General features: G+C 33.6%; 1 protein-coding gene across 2 annotated transcripts; it reads left to right on the top strand.

The window, feature by feature from the left end:
* The first annotated feature begins 3246 nt into the window (after positions 1 to 3246).
* Positions 3247 to 16007, top strand: LOC105222375 (protein peste). 2 transcript variants are annotated; one of them, XM_011199682.4, is made up of 7 exons: positions 3247 to 3508; positions 13330 to 13469; positions 13719 to 14024; positions 14086 to 14301; positions 14368 to 14671; positions 14734 to 15010; positions 15104 to 15954. In XM_011199682.4, the coding sequence occupies exons 2-7, from the start codon at positions 13353 to 13355 to the stop codon at positions 15525 to 15527; spliced, it is 1644 nt and encodes a 547-aa protein (XP_011197984.2). In that variant the 5' UTR covers positions 3247 to 3508; positions 13330 to 13352; the 3' UTR covers positions 15528 to 15954. The 2 variants fall into 2 exon arrangements, with proteins under 2 accessions (XP_011197984.2, XP_011197983.2); XM_011199681.4 differs by lacking the exon at positions 3247 to 3508 and adding an exon at positions 7949 to 8080 and having other exon boundaries at positions 15104 to 16007.
* The last annotated feature ends 4479 nt before the right edge of the window (positions 16008 to 20486 follow it).

The following is a 20486-nucleotide window of genomic DNA, read 5'->3' as shown; positions in this document are numbered from 1 at the left end:
CCTTTATGACCCTTATCCCAAATGATGGCGCGATGTTTGGATTGAAATCACACAAGTGCTATTAAGAATATTTAATCTATGTTCTCGTAATGGGTCTCATTGAAACATAGACGCCTAATAATCGAGGAACGTTTCTAACAGATAATTACATGAAATGTTGACAACCAAGAAGACGCGCACACGATTAATAACAGCAACATCGAAGGAGATGAGTGTTATTTACATATAGGCATATTACAGCTATGCACAGAAAAATAGCATACTTATTGAAGCTGAAATTTGAGTGTGAGTGAAATAGAAATAGGACACTTGGCTATTATTGATCATTTCTCATTTAAAAATCGAAAGTTGTGGATTCTGATTTTAGTGTGGGGTTTTAATTTACATACATATAGTAATGTATATAACAAAAAAATTGTAGGCATACATTGTACTCCAGAAAAACGGTGCGTTTGAAAACGGTTATAGTCATTCTCAAATCGCAAAACGTTTTTTCATCGTCTGAAAGGCCAATCCTTAAACCGAAGATACACCAAGAACCGGTAAAACATGGTGGAGGTAATGTCGTGGTGTGGGGTGAATTTTCTTGGTATGGAGTGGGATCGTTGATCAGATGGTAGAATGGATCAACAATGCAGATATTTTCATTCCATGCCTGTGAATTGGTTATTCATACATGAAAATGATCCGAAACATGCTGCCAGGTCAGTAAAATATTGGTTATCTACCGAAAAAATTGGTGTATTAGAGTTACCAGCGCCAAGACTCGATCTAAACCAGATAAAAAACCCTTGGAAAGATGTAAAAGTTAGGATCGCGTCTCGAAAATCCAAAAATTTGGATGATTTTTGGGTTGGAATTAAGGAAGCGTGGTATTCCATTCCACGGAGTAAATGCCAAAAACTGGCGAAGAGCTTATATCGCAGATGTCTAGCTGTTTTGAAAAAATCTGGGTCATACAAAAAAGTAGTAACGTGGTAATGAGTAATGTAAATAAGTATTTTTTACATTCTTTCATATAAAAGATTTTGTTTTTACAGCATTCTGAAAGTATGCTAATTATTTGTGCAGCCGAAATCGGTAAACGTTGAACAAAAAAAATAGCTTCAAAGGAAAATAAGTTGATTTAATTTACTGTTTGTTCTTTTTTTCCATAATATAACATCTAAAACAAGTTTCTAAAAATAATTATAAATAATTTTTAAAAATATTGTAAGTGTGCTATTTTTCTGTGCACAGCTGTTTGCATGTATAAGTATGTTTCTATTTGAGTACGTACATACATACATATGTATGTAACTTCGTCTCGCAGCATAGATGTTGGGGCGCGATAACGGCACGAGGTTTTAGTCGCGCGACATTAAATACATAGGTCGGAGATCGCCTGATAACGGTAACTGTGAAACTATGTTAATATATACTAAATGTATATTGGTTTGTATGCACGCATGTCGTAAGTAGGATGTCTACGGTTCTTGACCTATACGAGAGAAGCCAATTTATGTTACAAAATTTCTAGTCTGGGATTTCAGCGCCTTATGAAACACACATAGAACTTATCCACGTTACATGTGTTGCTAGACGGAAAACAATTATGTATGTAAATATTTATTTCAAAATCTATGAACAGCTAATTAATGTACCTACTTTTTAACTGTTACGATAGTACTACGAAGATATAGTATTAATATATTTGTATATAAAATATATGTATTCGTGGTTCAAACACAAATACTGAAACAATACGTCATCTATTGAAGAATGTATCAAGAATGTACTCAAACGAGTTTTAAAATAGGTTATGTTCTGTTAGGTTATAGAGAATCTCACCTAATCCGCTTATGAAATACGTCAAATCAAATTACAGTCCTTTGCAGGACTAAGGTTCTGCTACTATCAAGGCGTTATAGTCCGACGAAGTTTCGCAAAACATCACTTTCTAAAGGAAAACATTAAATTGAGGAAACTTTTTCTAGGGTTTGAAAACTGATAGCTTCTTCTCTCTCATAATAAAAAATAATAACGGTTAATGTTTTCAAAATGCAAAGGATTAAGAGAAGGCTTTGACAATTGGTTCCAACGAGTATGATAGTATAAAATTACAATGTTACTTAGTGGAAAATATTTGAAAAGCACTGTAAAATTTTTTGAGAAGAAAATTAAATACTTTTCGAGAGGGCATTCCAATGGCGCTAAAGAGATGTTCTCCCCTACTGCAGTGATTCCGGTCTTCTACGTGAATAAAGTTTCTTTCTAGAAGATATTGTCTGTACAATATTTTATGGTCGAAAAAAACATCAAATGGTGGAAATTAAAAAAATTTCTATGGCCGAAAAAATAAAAAACACTAAATAGCAGTATTTAAAAAAAGTTAAATTTTATACAAAATGTTGGTCGTTTTTGGAGTACCAATATTCGATTTTTGATCAGACCCAAAAAATTGTAAGTCATTGTATGGAGAACTATACTGAACAATATTTTAAAAATAGTTAAAGCTTGGTGGTCGCAATAGTTTTTCACCTTGATGGGTTTATTACTCGGCGAATTCGCATATCGTGCGATTGTCGAAAAAAGTGTCACTGTTTGGTGTCGATTTTGAACTGGAGGCATAAACGGACCATACTTTTGAAAATGAGGCTGGTCAAGCAATGACTGTTACTGGTACTCGATATCGGGACAAGATAACACATGCATTTTGCGAAATTTGGATGGTATTAATGTGGTCAATTCAACAAAACGATGCCACATGTCATACAGCGCCTAAAGCGCCATTCGAGGTAGATATTTCCATGTCAAGTAGTCTCTTGTTTATATGGTTATTTAAAATCACAGGTCTATTGCAACAAGCCTACAACCACCGGTGCCGAAAAAATGGAAGCTGATATAGTATACATACGAGTATACTTCAATAATCTCTAAGAAGCCCTCTCATCGCAGTCTGTAATCGGTGAATAACCTACTGTGACTTTTTATTTGGCAGTAATTACTCTATTTAAATACCTAAATGTCTTAATTTCATATTGCCTCTACGATTTGAGTATATTCATTTTTTAGTGTTTTATAATTATTTTCCCAATGCACTTCAATAGACTACAAACATATGTACGTACAGATTAATACGTAAGTATTCTCCACATAGCTATAATATATAATTGCAATATAAAACGCGTATGTAGATTAAAAAATCTTAGCATTAGATTAGTATTACTAAAAAACACTGAAAACAATATCGGCGTATTATTTTGCTACACAGCCGACAAAGTGATCACACAGTCATTATCAAGCTGCGGACAAGCGCGGATCAAGTGAAGCCAATCAAATTGAGCAGCCGACCAAAGCAAAGGAGCAAACTAAAAACAGCTATTCTAAAATCCCCACATCGACAACGATTTAGAGTGCCTTGATTTAAAAAAAAAAGTAATAATAATAAACATTTATGCGCTTACCTATGCAAAGCTGGGCTTGAAATAGAAAACTGGAAAAAGTTATTTTTCAATTCGTGTAAATTGTAAGTGAGACATTTTGTTTTATTTTATATAAATCAGTCGTTTAATTAAATATTTATAATTAAATGTGTGAGCAATTATCTTAAGGAAATTTAATGAAAAAAATTACAAAAACATAAACAAAATTCAAGTGATAATAGTAAGAGCCGCAAAAACAAGTGACAGAACGATATTGAACTGTGAAATTCGGTGACAAAACAGTCGCTGTCACCAAGTGGCAAAAATCTGTAGAATATATGTGGCTTTCTTTATTATATGAAAGATTATGCAAAAAAAAACCAACTCCGCTGTCTTTCTTATCGCACACAGCCGGCACGCTTCATCGCGCATGTCTGCAGGCATTGCCCTGAAGACTGCACTTGCGCCGCAGTTGGCGCAACTCAACGGCAAGTGTGAAGGATCAGGCGATGCTGCACGCCTGGGTTCGATTACCAACTGAATATGTTATAAATAATCGTGTTGAATTTAATATTTGTAACTTTTGAGACTTCGAAAAGAGGAAAAATTTAATTTAAGCATAAAGTACGCTTTGCGAAAGTCAAAATTTATTGAAACTAAAATTTTATGAAACTGTGAACCAACGGACGGTCAATGGACCCTCCGTCTTACGTACTTCATCATGGCGATTCAAATTTGCAACACTGTCTTCATCAACTGTCGCTAATAACGGACCGGATGTTGTTTTCCGACTGCTCGGTTAAGCTGATTTATCAGTGTAGTTCATTGACTTGACTAACTTCCTCGAAAAGTAGTCTAACGGAGTTAAATCGTATGACCCATGTAAACAACAATTGCGAAGTTCAATTCTTGATATTGTTTGGGCACGGGAGGGCGTGATAATTACACAAGCTATATAATTTTTGCTGAGAAATCAGCACTTGATATATTGTCGAGGAGACCCAAAGAGTTACTTAAGTTTTGCCTGAACCACGCACTATTTACGAGTATACTAGTATATATTCAATTTCGAAAAATAATGGTTCAATAATACCTTAAACCCTTTATTTTGAATACTAAGGATTCTGAAGAATCTGTTCAGGATTATTCCTTAACCAAATGTGACAGTTTTTCTTGTTTACATACTCTTTAAGTCAGAAATTTGTATCATCTTTGTAGGTGTTTTGACAGAAAAGTGGAAATATAACACAAATAGGGCTTTTTGAGCAAACATTGTCACGATTCCGAAACATTGTTTGTTATTTTTGTTATTTATAGCATAAATGCATAAATAGTGCTTTAAGTTGGGCCATCTTGAGTCTAAAACTTGTTTCGAGCCCTCAAGCAGTACTTTTGGCTGAATTTTTGCCGAAAATATCGGTCTATCTGTGAGATATGTCATTGAAATTCGGGAAGAATGTTTCTTCGATAATATTATTATTTCTCTTGTGTAAAAAATGGGTTGAATCTTTACATTGATATCGACAGGTTTATGAAATGTTCTGTTACACACTTTCTTACTTGCTTCCTTTTCCTTTCTATGAATCAGCTGATATTAGTGTTAATTTTTCTTGCGAAATCAACAATATGAGTTAATTAAAACTTTTAGTTCACAATCTTATCACTATCAATAACAAAATATTTATATAAAATATTTTTTGTAATAAGTACTGCTCATTTCAAACGTAGCTATATGATGCTTGAGAATGATATAAATTTTTAAATTCGTTAAACGTGTGTTAAACGGCACTAATTTAAGGGCCAACTGTTTGCATTTGGGGTTATCAATTATGTACTTATGTATATATAATTAATTGCGATGATTTGACAACAAAAGCGTATGGGAGGCAAATTTAATCGTAATTATAATAACGGCTTAGAAATTCCCTTTAATATACCGAGAAAATAATTTAGAAAGTTTCCCTTTCAATGTATTTCAAATGGGGGAAAATTACAGGAAAACACGCGGAAACACACACTTTCTTGACAAGGAACAGTTGAACAATGAAACAATTTTGTGATCTAAGCAGGAAGCTTAAAACAAAATATTCAACTCCTTGGTGGTTCTGCTGATTATCAATGCATCATTTAAAACAACCGGAGCCGCAAATAGTTTAATAAGAAATGGTTTTAGACTTTTGGTTCTTTTGGCGCATGGGTCCTTCAGCCAATTAAATTCAATTAATTTTTCGAAATTGATTTACATATATTTAGAACACCCCGAGTGAAGTGTACGTGCTAACTTTAGAACACACATTATGCGGAATATCACTTAATATCACCTTAAAAATGTTGTCAGTAAATTCTGATATTTATTTTTATTTCACATTTGCAACCATACACAAACTTTTTATAATCACTGCACTTATATGACTATAAAATTGTATGTAAATTTTTCAAAAGATAACGAATTTAATAGTCAAAATTATTTAGTAATAACCTATCGATACTTAGTATCACAAGTTAGTATCCAAAATCTTAAAAATTTTATTTTTAATATTTTCGGCATTTTTCCATTGAAAATTACAGTGGAACACTGACCGACTGCCTGGCTAACTTTGGAATTAAATGAAGAGTCTTGTATATGAAAATCTGAGCTGATAGAGAATCGATAATAATAACCTTTATGTGTCCCATTGTGTACACGTATTCGTAAGTAAAAGTATTTTGACGTATTCGGTAGTGATGACGTCGCGACCTCTGTCTATAAAATGCAATAGGCGTGAATGTGCTGATTAATGAAATTTCATTTCTCCGGAACGCATTGTATCTATGTACTATATGTGCTAATAAGAGGCTGGTTCAAAAGATGCATGAAGTTTTTAATCAAAGGGTTACATGCGTTTCCTCGGGTAAAAATCAGCATTTTTTAAACTATTTTTTTCTAAAATAAAAAATGAAGTATTTTATTAGAATTTTTGTTATTGTTATAAACATTCACTATTAACAAAGAAATTCTGAAATTTTTTGAAAAAAAAAAATGTTTTAAACTTTCTGGTAGCCTCTCGGAAAAAAGATGCGCCCGCGTTAGCAGGATAACTCCTTAGAGGATTATCTAAAGTGAAATAAGTGCGTATTTTAGTTAAAACCTTAACTTAGAACTTGGACGAAGGACCAAAAAAATTGAAAATTATAATTTTATCAAACATGTTTACAACAAAAAAAAAATAATAATAAAATTTCGCGACATTTTTTTTTTCAAATAGTTGTAATAAAAAAAATCCTTTGTCCAAGGCTTTAAGAATTATATCTCAAAAATCAGTAAAATATTCATGAAGATCGATCGAGTAGTTTTCAAAAATCTAGCCAACCAACTTCAAAAACACAGTTTCGAGAAAAACGTGTTTAAACATTTAAGTGACTATACTATATACATAGCTGACCCCGAGCGCACAAGTTCTCAAGGCTGTATCTTCGAAACTATTACTTGGATCAACTTGAATATTTGGGACAATATTCTAGAGGTGTTGTAGAATATAATAAGATAATAAAAAAAATCGATTTTTTGAAACCCGTAAACCCATGTAACCTCCTAAGGTAATTCGAGGAAGCAAAAAAGAAAATTAGATTCCATTGAAAACTAACATCATTTTATAAGAGTAATAATTTGTGAAGTGAGTCATAGACTAAGAATTGCTGATTGTTTAATAACAGTAAAAAAAATCCTCAAATTTAAAATAGAGTTGCCTCTAGTGATGAATAAAATTTCAAATTAGCATTTTACTGAAAAAGTAGTTGACACCAAACTTTTTTAAGATGACTTTTATCGATATACATACATATATACATCTACATACAGGCAATTAAATAAAAACACTTAATCATCAAATGATAAATTTTACGATTCGGTTTGTTTTTTCCACCTTCGTCTATCACCAGTCTTGTGGTTGCCTTTGCACCTTCGTGGTTTAGTCACACTGTAAAAGTGTCTTTACAACCGGCAAATGACGAAAGGCGCACAGTCAGCTAGCTATTTGATCATCATTGGCAGAGCGTTCGACACATTATCGGCGGGGCCAAAAAACACTTGCTTATCATTGTAAACGAAAACGCTTGTTTACTTAAGAATATACTTTGCGCAATGTTTTTGGTTGATTTTTGTTGTTGCATTATTATGTTGTAGACATTCGAATGTTTGATTGTCCCCAGAAAACTACTGAAACATACACACGGAAATATTTGTACTCATATATGTGTATATGTATGTGTGTGTGTGTATTTTATGTATTAATGTATGTTAAAACACAACTTAAGCATCAACGGTATTTTTAAGCAACCAAACGCGATAAGACAACATCAAGAGGGGCTATCCTACATAAAGCCGCAAATGCAACTGTGTGTGCGTATAAATACAGTTGTATATGCATATACATATGTGTGAATTGGTATGTTGATGTCAGTCTTATAAAAGGTCACTGATAAAAAAACACTTTCTTTTTCAATAATTCTTCGATACTGATAAACTGGACAAATGTAGCATAAAAATTTCGGCTTGAGTGCAATTTTAGTCGGTTTCCGAAACGATGCGGTAAAGGTTTAGTCAGAATCGCTTTATAATATAATAAAATGCAATAAAATTGCTGAGAAGAGAACATACATATTATTCAACTTTGGAAAAATGTGTTGCAAAGTTATTGGTTAGTTAATTACAGTTTTCTTTAATTGAAACGTAGTGTGTATATAATGGTTGCAACAAGAAAATCTATGTAAATAAAAGTGATGTAATATTTTTTCTTTACTTTATGCAAAACTAAAACTATTAAAGTAATAGCAAAATAATGAGCATTGATTGTAGTTAAATGCAACCATAAAAAAATTCTAATGAAAATGCAAAGAAGACACAAACTCATAATATTTAAATCAGTTTGAAACGCTTCATGCAAAAAAAAATTGCAATAAAAGATAAATATGCGAATTTGTGCGCAATGACAGATTTACTGCTAGATAAGTGGCAAAATTAAGCACTTTCTCTTAGAATAATAAAATATTATAATAAACTGTAAAACAAAAGTAAAAAAAAACGTTAACTTCGGTTGCAAAGCAATAATACCCTTCACAAAATATTTCCCAATACAAGAACCTGATTTTGATCCTTCAGTTTGTGTGGCAACTGTATGCTATAGTGGTCAGATCTGCACAATTTGTTTGGAGATTGTGGAGCTGCCTGAGACAATAATGTATACGATTATATAATTTTTTGTAAACATAACCTTGACTTTTGTTCTGCTTTGATGTGGTTTTTTTCAACTTCGGCTCTCCTTTACCACGATATTCGGTCGATTGATCGTCTGTTCCAGTGTCGTAAACATAGAACCAATATTCATCGTCAGTATTTATACGTTTCATGACATCCTGGTCGTCGGAAAGCAATATTTCACAAACGTTAACGCAACGCTGTTTTTCGGAAAAATTTAGTGATTTTGGAACCAATCGTGCTTTCACCTTTCTTACGCCCAAATGATCTTTCGAAATGGTTTTCACTGATCCTTCTGATATTCCGCGAGGCCAATAAGATCTCTGACTGTAAATTGTCGATTCTCAGGCACAAATTCCTATATTTTATTGACGTGTTGACCATCAGTTGATGTTGATGGTCGTCTTGGACATGGTTTGTCTTCAGCGCGTTCTCGACTCTCTTTGAATAATTTGTACCAATCTAACACACTTGCTCGCGACAAACAATTATCACTGAAGGCCTTTTCCAACATTCTGAACAATTCGGCAGCAGAAATTTGATTTCGCACATACAATTTAATCGAACTTCTTTGCTGAATAATTTTACTCATAGTAAAAGTCGCCGAATGCAAAAGTTTTACTATTTTTTACACAGAGTAGTACCGACTTACAATATATATTTTATAGTATCTCGAACATTTCCTTCTGACTTCAAACATTTTGGCTAACTTAATATACCTTGTTCAGTGTAAAATAGAAATAACAAATGAAAACAGAGGTATAAAAAACAAAATAAATACAACAAAAATATATAAATTAATAATAAAAATAATAAAATAAAATATAAAAATATATACATAAATTATTATATAAATTTATATATAACGAGAATAAATAATATCAGCATTATTGTTTAAAAACCTGTCGAAATTACTGAGATTTGCATTTACTTAGACCCGGCAACAAAATATAACACAATTTTTTTAGTGTTTTTGACGTGACTTATAACCTAAGCTGTCAAAACATTTTTTAGTGTCTGATTAGCAAGCTTATTTATGCATGCTTTACACTTAAGTACATACATATATGTATACTCGTACCATCACAAATAGTTTTCTAGAAACTCAAAATTATAGGAAAACACGCAAAATGTATTGAAATATGTTTATCAAGTGAAACTAAAAATACACAAAATATTAACATGTCAAAATAAATACAATTCTTGCTAGCTAGCTTGTGTCTTCACAGTTTTTATTTATTTTTTATTATAATGCATACCAATTGCTGACTAGCGAATATGCTGTTGAAGCTCTCCTTCACAAAGTATCAAGTAAATAATCTCGATCTAAATTCGAAACTTCGCGAACTTATTTATGAGCTTTTCTTTATTCGTCGGTTGTCGGGTTTTATTTTACTGGATTAGATTGGGCTCTTCTAATGCAAATTGGAGGCAATATCCAGGGAATAAGTAAACTAAGAATTCATCTTTAGCCTTACGAAAAGAATCGCTGCTAATATTACAGAACTGCCTGATTACAGTTGGAAAATAAAGTGGTTTTATAAGGGAATGAATGTATTAATGTCTTCAGGAACTATTGGTTCTGGCTCCCCAAATTTCTTCAAAATTCTTGCAACTGATGTTCGACTATTGGAAAGAAATTTACAATACTATTTATTGAGTAGTCGAAAAAGACTTTTCGTATTTCTAATCAAACTTCAATATTTTTTGTATATTTATAATGAACTTTAATGAACCAAATATTTACCACTTTGGTCGACTACTTTTTCCATTTTTTCGCTAGAGACATTATTCCATGATTTTAAAACTTTTCTGGTTTCTCGGCGAAAACTGCGACAAGTAATTTTCTTCTCTTGAAGTCAACTTTACTCCACTAAGGGAGTTCTGCATTGACCGAAACAAATGGTAGTCCGATGGTGCACGGTCAGGACAATCTCATGTGTTGTTGACAGTAAAATGTAGAGCAGCTCATAGTGGATGATTCCTTTCCAATCCCAGCAAACACTCAACATAACCTTTCGGAGCGTCAATCCTGGTTTTGCGACCATTTGTTGAGCTTCACCATGCTTGGGCCATGATCTTTTTCGCACATTATTGTCGTATTTGATCCACTTTTCGTCTGCGGTTACCAAAGATCTTAATTCGGTCCATTAAATTTTTCAAAAACAATTCATGTGGTACTAAAACATCGAGCTTCTTTAAGTAGCCAGTCTGTTTTAAATTGTTCAAAACGATTTGATGATGAGTGTAAAGTTATTTAGCGATGTCATGGCTGCTTATGTGAAGGTTCTGGTAAATATTTTCCATAATTTCATCGACTTTTTCAACGATAGGTCGACCAGAGCGAGGTACATCTTTCACAGCGAAATTTCCGGAACGAAAGCAACCGAACCATTGTGCCACACGAACTGATAGAGCATCGTCTCCGTAAACTTTACAAATTTCATTGGTGGCTTGCGTAGCATTTTTTCCTTTTTTATTTTCAAAATGTAGCGAATTTCTTCATTATTTTCACACATTTTTGAACAGCTGTAACTTTTTTTCAACTTCCCCGAAGTTAATTTTTTTTTTCGATTGAAGCTTAAAATCTCACCTTTCCGAATATGTAAAGACTTTTTCAAATACCCTGCTCAATTATACGAATAATCCTAGTTTAACTGCTAACTGAATTATAGTACGTTTAATATCTACAAAATAATTACATATTTACAAAGTTCCCTTCTGCGATTGGTTTAAAGCATTCCTAAATTCCTCAAATGCATTACAATGTTTATCAAAATTTTATTACAATTTTGAAACTTTGAACTGTAATAGTAGTTGTGTAATTCAACTACATAAATGTGATATACACACACAGATAATTCTACACATGTTGTACATATATACCAAATGTATGTTAAATTACCTGTTAATTAATACCTTTCTTAAATATCACTGCTTTTTTATTACTGTTATTCAATTAAAATTTGTTTACGTTTGTACTACTCGTTAAAAAGTTGTAAGTTATGACTCTTTAATAGACCAAATGGTTGTAATCGTCGCAGTGATTTGATAACAAATTGTGCCAGTATTAATTATAGCCAAGAGGTAGTGTCGAAAGCGTTGAGGGGACCTCCAAATAAATCAATGCAACAATGAATGCTACGCTTCATAAACATAGGTTGTCACACATGTTATTCATTGAGAATATTACAATACAACAAAACAGTTATTATTACTACTCGAAATACGTACTGAATGGACGTACTCGTATAGTTGAAACTCCAGTTTGCCTTAATGAAATATTCATTTGCATGAATTCCAAAGTAGTTTAGATTATTTACGACCATATGAACAGTTTTAATTAATTTGAATAGAACAACAAATCTATGTATTATACATAGTATATTGCTATCCTCTCGTTTTTATATGAACTTTATATATAATTAGAATTTTATGGATTTATTACGGTGACGAATGCGATCTTTTGCAATGAAAAATTGTCTGTTGACATTTAGAATTTGATAAGAGTTTAATACAAACTTTATTACCCCATAACTCGAGGCTTGGAAAAATAGAGAAGTAAATGAATTGTGTGATACAATACTTTTTAGTAAGAAATTCATCAATAATACATAGGGGATTACGAATTTCCGGTACCTATACCATCTGATCAATAATAAATTTAAGTCAGACTGCTGCATTTAAGCAGCGTGAGTAGAGACAGAATCGGTAAACAATTTTTTTCAAGTTTGGTAGAACTTTTTTTATGTTCTTCGTTCGTGTAAAGTTAGATCTTCATATGTCTACGACGTGAGGAGTTTGTCTGTAAGTCAATAAAAATATAATAAAAATAGTTTGTGAAGTCCACTTTATCACCTACACAAATATTTGAGTGATACAAATCATTCAGTGAAGGCCGTGAAGCCATCGAAAACTTGCCTCATGCGAGTCGTCCAACCAGATAACATCGAAAATGTTAAAGTAACAGTGTGAATCGCCGTTTTGGCAACAGACAGATAGCAGAGGATATCAACATCTCTTATGGATACACCCAACACATTTTGGTTAATTTTTTGGGTATCAAGCGCTTCAATGCTAGATTCTTATCAAAAAAGGTGAATTTGAGCAAAAAATACGTCGGGTAAAGGTCGCAAAATAGATACTTTACAACAGAGCTAAGGACATACATCAAACTCATCAATATTTGTGACGAGACGTGGCTGAGGCTTATAACAAGAATGTAGAAAATTGGATTAAGCGTTGACAAGGTTTCATTGATTCCGGAACCTGTTAATGCGTTAATAAAGATTTGCATTAAAAAACGTAAAAATTAAGGTGTTTTTTGTCAATCCGGATCAAATTTGATCAGTGAAGAGCACTTTTTCAATGGCACTGTCATTATTAGGAAAAATCATGGCAGTTTCTACGGTCCCCCGTGCAGTTCGAAATATTTGTTTGTTTAAAATTGACTCTTCTAAACAGGTTTAGAAAGTTTTCAACGATTTCAAGTAATTCCACTGAAATTACAAATTATTTTTTTCATAGTGAAAATTGATTGGATAATTTTTGCTCAGAAAACAGTTGTAAAACAAATTAAATATTATAAAATTAAACTAAATTTCTGGGCTTCATAACGTCTCGATCATTTTACAGCATTTGAATTAATATGTATGTATATGTTAATAATTTTAATATTTTTTGCAATTTCAGTTTCGGCGAAGTTCGCCATAGCAATGATGCCGAGCAAAAACCGACGCTTCATATTCAACATAGTTGGATTATGTCTAGTCATACTGGGAATAGGAAATGTGTTATTTGGTGAAAATATGTTGAACAAATTCTTAGAAAAGGTGAGAAATGACGAATTTATACATATATCGATTCAATTATTGTTGAGTTTTTAAAAATTAAATTTGAAATTTTTTTTAAATTTTTATTGGATAGAAAATGGGTTCCAAAAAAGTCATAACGATAAAAATAACAAATATTATATGTTGAGGCATTTTTTTATGACATAATTAGATACCAAATAAGGTGTTTAACTTCCTGAAATATAAAATAAATATTTTTAATAAAAATTACATTATATTTTTTTCTAGGAAATGATTCTACGACCCGGTTCAAAAATGTTCGAATTATGGAAAAAACCACCTATGAAACTGACTTTAGATTTTTACCTATTTAATTGGACAAATCCACAAGATTTTCAAAATCGTGATATAAAACCAAAGTTCGAAGAACTGGGACCATATCGCTTCACCGAGGTGCCACACAAAGTCGATATCAAATGGCACACACAAAATGCATCACTGACTTATAAAAAACAAAGCAAATATTATTTTGATGCCGCGAACAGCAAGGGGCAACTGGATGACAATATAGTGACACTCAACTCGTTGGCGGTGGTGAGTGGCGCTGCTTGAATTTAAGCCAAACAAGTAAATTGATAATTTATTTTTTTCCCAGTCACTTGCAGCTAAAGCGAAACGCTGGAGTCCGTTACGTCGTCGCGTGATCGATATTGCTTTAAATGTCTATAACGGTGATATTTCGATAACGAAATCAGTGAATGAGTTACTATTTGAGGGTTTTGATGATGTGCTTTTGAATATGGCCAACTATTTGCCGACTTCACTCATAGACGTGAAAGTGCCGTTCGACAAATTCGGTTATTGTTATCCGGTAGGTGCTTTTTTGTGTTATTTAAGAAAGTTTTTCGAAAATTTAATATTTATTCTCTACCTTTAGCGTAATTACAGCGCTGACGTTACAGGCATATACAATATACACACCGGCGCTGATGATATGCGAAAATTCGGACAATTACACACCTGGAACTATCGAGACACGACACGTGCATACGCACCCGAATGTGCTAAAGTCTACGGCTCGCCAGGCGAATTCCAAACATTATATCTACAGCCACACAAGCCGGTGAATTTCTTTTTATCGGATGTCTGTCGTACAGTTGCAATGGATTATGTGCAAACTACGGAAGTTGAGGGTGTTAAAGGTTTCCGATATGAGGGTGGCAAACGCATGGTCGATAATGGTAAATAATATACTTTACTAATTTTTAAAACCATTTATATTTATTTAATTTTGCAATTTCAGGCACATTATATCCCGAAAATGTGTGCCATTGTAATGGTGAGTGCGTGCCATCCGGTCTAATGAACATAACATCATGTTGGTTTGGGTCACCTATTTTTCTATCCTACCCACACTTTCACGATGCCGATCCATATTATCTCAGCGAAGTCGATGGCTTAAAGCCCGACAAGCAAAAACACGAGCTGTACTTGGTGTTAGAGCCGAGATCAGGGTTGATGTTGGAGATGTCGGCACGCTTACAATCTAATATACTGGTTGAACCGGTTTCCGATTTTAGGTAAGTAAAAAGAGACTTTTCAAAATTTCAAAAATATTCAAATAAAAAATTTCGTCTACCATGGTGTTCCTAATTCGATTGGTTTTTATGCAGATTGTTCCGTGATAAGCGACGCATCTTCTTCCCGCTTTTTTGGTTCGAAGCTCGTACGCGCATCTCACCACAGCTGTCGGAAGAGTTCAAATTATTACCGCGTGTGTTACTAGGTCTACAAGTATTTGGCGTTATCAGCATAGTAATTGGCGTGATAATGCTGGTTTGGTATCCGATTAAGTTGCACTTACAGAATCGTCTTATACAACAAATAAAAATCAACAATTTAGACACACAAACCCATCACATTGTGGGCAAAGCCATATCAATGCAACCGGAGAATGCGCCACTGTTGGTGACATCGGTGCAGGCGAATGAAAAAATATTAGAAAGAGCCGATACACAGCTGTCGGAATTCAGTATAGAAGCGAGCACGAGCTCAACAGATCGCAGTTCAATGCAATCGACAACGAGCTCAACATGATTAGCTTTTAATTGTAGCGGGTTCCTTAGTAGTTATAAGCTTGTGTGGAAAAAACTTAGTTTTAGCAGCAGTTAATAAGCATTATTTTATATAAAATTGAAGTTTACTCAATTACTTAGCTACACATATGTATGTATGTATGTACAAGTAGGTATGTAAAGGCGATTTTATACAAAATATTGTAGTGATTATTCATTTATGAATGCCCTCATTTTCATAAACATAGTTCTATGTGCGTGACTTTGTGAAGCTTTACACAAAATTAAGTAGGCATGTATTGTCTAGTTCTAGTTCTAGTTCTTTGGCATTTTTAGTGGTTAGTTTACAAAAAATCTACTCCATAATTTTATATGGCTTTTTGTAATGATTTTTTTTTTTTTGGTCTAGGTTATTCTTTATATATTTTATATTTTTATAAACCAAAAATTATTGTTAAAATTTTTTTAGAAAAAAAATAAGAAAATAAACATATTAAATTTGATATGTTAAAAAAACGAATTTTTAATTTTTATACATGAAATATTAGAAAAACATGCATCTGTTTTTATCTTAGGGTAGTAACCTTCGAAGGTTAGAAAAATCGAAATACTCTCAAATTTCTCAACATTGCAACCAGTTATTCTCAGATAAGTGATGGTTCCTCTGATATTTTTGTTTAGAGTGGAAAAAAGTGACTTTCGTGTTTAGAAAAAACAAGGATTTCTGATGGGGGGGGAAAATACCGTTGATGTAATGCAATGGCTTCATAAGAAGTAGTATGAAAAATCTGCTTCAGCACAGTCCAGTACTAATTTTCTGAATATCGTTGTCATCGTGTCTTCACAGAAGATGACAACCTTTTAATTTTGAGTAGTTACTTCATCTCAAAAAGAAGCGTAGGTCATATGTATTATTCACAATTTTTTACAAAGGAAAAAGATTTTGCAGTGATTCATGCAGTACGATTGAATATCTTACCGGATGCCAGCTATATCAGCTGTTTGGAAGAAGATGAATAATGTGATAAAATGAGAATAATGTCAACACTTCCTCCACGAATGCACCGTTTTTGCCAGATCAAGGCATAAACACTTCGGATGTCATATACTTAGACATCCAGATGAAATAGCGGAAATAAAAATAAAACACCTAAGCAGATTTGTGATAAGTTCAGGGCACTTTTGGCGGTAGCTGATATCCTACTAAACAACTGTAACTTTAACAATTCCTTTAACAGTTAAGCATACATGAAAAATGTTTCGCTTAACAGAGTTCCATGCTGTTAACTGTGTACAGAGCGTTAAAACGAGTGCTTTGATGCTTTGAGTACGTTTCAGTGCTCTCAAAAGTTTATGCCGGCGCTCTTATTAATACTAACTCATATTGATACTAAGTCGACATATTCACACGTTGCTTGCTTACCGATTAACTGATTTATATATGTATGTATGTATGTAAATATAATTTGTAGCAGCTACTGTTAGCTTTCTGCATGCTTTTGTACATCGGGGGACTATATTTGCGCTTTAAACACAAGCCAATGATTTGATTGCTCTTTTGTTATAATAAAATATAAAATGTCGTTGCTCTTTGAATAGTAAATTAAAGCGCGTATGACTTGCAAGTCTCATAGTTACCTTTCTTGACACCTTTGTGAATATGTTTGCCATATTTTTGGTAGACAAGGCTGAATTGAGCGTGGTTTTTCATTGTAGTATTATTTTTATACCCTCTAATAGGCGTAATGTTCATAAGTACATCTCCTAGACTACTAAAGGCCACAGTAACCAAAATCGCTTAGGACAATTCTATTACCGATAGTGTAAAAATGAATGAAATCGGATGATAAATAAATCAATAACTTAATATGCCAGAGACATTAAATTTTACTTCCGAGATGGTATTAGAAAGCTAAATACAAGCCGGTGCACGATGGGCGTGGCACCGCCGACTTTTATGTAAAATCACATATCTCAGGACCTGTTCCACCGATTTCAACCAAATTTGGTAATTAGTAATCTTCAAACATTTTTATGTCACAGCCGAAAATAGGCGAAATCGGACTGCAGCTACGCCTACTTTTCATACTATAACAAATTTTAAATTGCATCTAACTCTTTCTTTTCCAGTGTACAAATCAGGAAAGAATTAATATAACGGGTTAAAACTTTCCACGAATAATGCCTTTAGCGTAACCTTATCACCATAAATTTTCCAAATCCAAGAAAATCTGTTCAAGCTCTAGTTATCAAAAATTTGTATCCCAGTACCTATAGTTGACTTTTTGCCGCAAGTATCGGTCACTGTGTGAGTATGTACATAGGAGTAAGTAGGACCCGAAAAACCAACTCCAAAATGGTGGGCTCTCATTTTCGAAGACTTGCATTACCATAAAAAATTATATATTATTCCATGTAGCCTTACGTTTTGCAGAGCATGACGCTCTTTCATGACTGTATGTACATATGTATGTATATTGTGTTTTGCGAACGATTAAAAGGTAAAAAAACCCATATGTGATAATCAAATTAACGAAGTAACACCTAAGCGATACTCCAAAAAAACTCATCGGCTGCCGTTTGATTATGTAGTACTTAAAAAAACGGTATGCTGATTTTAACTGATCGGTACATACTTATGTTCAAGATAAATAATATATTAATTTCTATTTTCAATAGTATATTAGAATTTACGAGGTATGACAATTAAGTAATGAGACTGATTCCATAAAAACCGTAAATTATTCTAAAACTCTGCCATCCCGTTTGAAATAGCCGGCCGCCTGAAGTCCGTAATCGACTAAAAAGGGTTTCTTTGACCACCGATTTTGTTTTGGGACACAAAAAAAAAGTCACAGGGTGATATGTCGGGCGAATTAGGCGATCCCTTTAGAGGCCAAATGCTGGGACATGCTGGGGCGGTGTGGCACGGCGCGTTGTCGTGATGAAGGATCCTGTTACGAGCGATGTCTGGGCGCACCCTGTTGACTCGTTTTCGCAATCTTTCGAGTACTTGGCAATAGTAGACTTGATTCACAGTTTTGCCCGGTGGAACGAATTCTTTGTGGACGATTCCACGTCTATCAAAAAAGACAATAATCATCGTTTTCACTTTCGACTTGCTCATGCGAGCTTTTTTTGGGCGGGGGGCTCGCGGAGACACCCATTGCGAGCTCAACTTGACTACTCAACTTGACGCAGCATGCGAACTAAACAAGCTAGAGCTACATACTTATATCAATGGAGAGGAGAGGGATGCCGAAAAAAGAGAAATGGAACTTCAAGGTCACAGGTTTACCACAAGCGCGGCAATAAAATCAGTCTCATTACTTAATTGTCAAATCTCGTATATAACCTATATGATCCATATATGTATATACATATATACTAGGAACACTGATGACGATTTCTATATTTTCTATGTATAATCTAAATCAAGAGTTTAACAGTGATCACCATGATGTAGGCTTAGGTACTGAACGAACCCAGGCGTTTATAAGCACAGTGAACAGATTTATCTCTTCAAGATTATAACTATGATTTCTCTTTTTTGAATTTCACAATTGAAGTTATTAGATCGCGATTTTTATCAGCACTTACTTAGTATACATACGTATGCAAGTACTATTTAATTAGTTTGACGTAGAAACTGTGAATTATGAGCTCTATCTGGCTACGTCAGGTGTCTACAAGGTTTAAAGTAAGATATGGATGTGCGTATTTGTTAAAACCGGCTGAGCTTAAATTAAAAGTGAATATCTTTAAATAAAATAAATAAAATTCTAATTTAATATGCTGATTTTTTCCACAATGTCATCATATTGCACTAGATAACAGCCTTTTATTATTATCTAATATTTGCCTTTCTCAATAAAACATCGTATGATTCTCAAGAGATGACATGTATATATGTACATACATACTATATTCGAACAGATATCATATCTGAATTCTTGTTGTCGTAGAATATTATAATACATTTTTATACAATAATATACCATAAATAAAATTTTCCTTGCTTTGCTGTGCTAAACTACGGTGTGTATTTGAACATTCGTCTGTAAAAGTAGGCTCTAGCAGTTTCATCTTCCCTCTAAATTCTAAACTCATTTTCAAAGTTCCGGAAACCCATAAGATGTGAGAGCATTTTTTATGATACGCAATTTATCCAAAAGCATTCAAAGGTTTTCCACTTGTCAATTTTGAAGCAAAAGATATTTGATGTACCATATAACGGGTGATCTAAGAGGAGGTACATTTTTCAGCAGCCCTTTTTTGACAAGATCATCACTCATCTTGAGACCCAAAATTCAATTTTGGATGATGTTGGACCGAATAGATCTCGCCCAAAATACAGTGAAAAAAATATAGCAGCCGTAGCTGAGAGTGTACACGAAGACCGGAGAAACACGATTCGGCGCCGTTCGCAGCAACTCGGACTGACGTGTGGAACGACTTGTCGTATTTTACGTCGAAAAATAACAGCTTGTGCAAGAACTGAAGCCGCTCGATTATACCGAGCAAAATAGTTTCGCTCTATGGGCTCTTGTAAAGTTCCAAAAAGATCCGACGTTTTCGAGACAATGTTTTTCAGCGACAAGGCCAATTTATGGCTCAATGGGTATGTAAACAAGCAAAATTGCCGCATTTGGGACGAAGACCAACCTGAAGAGATTCAAGAGCTGCCATTTCATCCAGAAAAAACAACGGTTTGGTGTGGTTTGTGGACCGTTGGAATCATCGGTATGTATTTCAATAAAGAGAAGTGTCTATGTTGCACAAAGTGTTCCCACCAAGTGAGATTGATCGATTTTGGATCAACCCTACGGCCTTACCTAACCTAGATCATCCACAACTCTATTATTGGCCTACATAGTATCTAATTCATTCATACAGCCATCAATTGGCACTTTGATTGTGTTACTAAGCCCTCAAAGATCGCCAAAAAAAACACGTTATATACTTAGCTGTACCATAGAGA

The sequence above is a fragment of the Bactrocera dorsalis genome, chromosome 1 (genome assembly GCF_023373825.1).
Source record: "Bactrocera dorsalis isolate Fly_Bdor chromosome 1, ASM2337382v1, whole genome shotgun sequence".
Lineage (NCBI taxonomy): Eukaryota > Metazoa > Arthropoda > Insecta > Diptera > Tephritidae > Bactrocera > Bactrocera dorsalis.
Note: the sequence above shows the minus strand (reverse complement) of the source record. Positions and strands in the feature narration are given on the sequence as shown.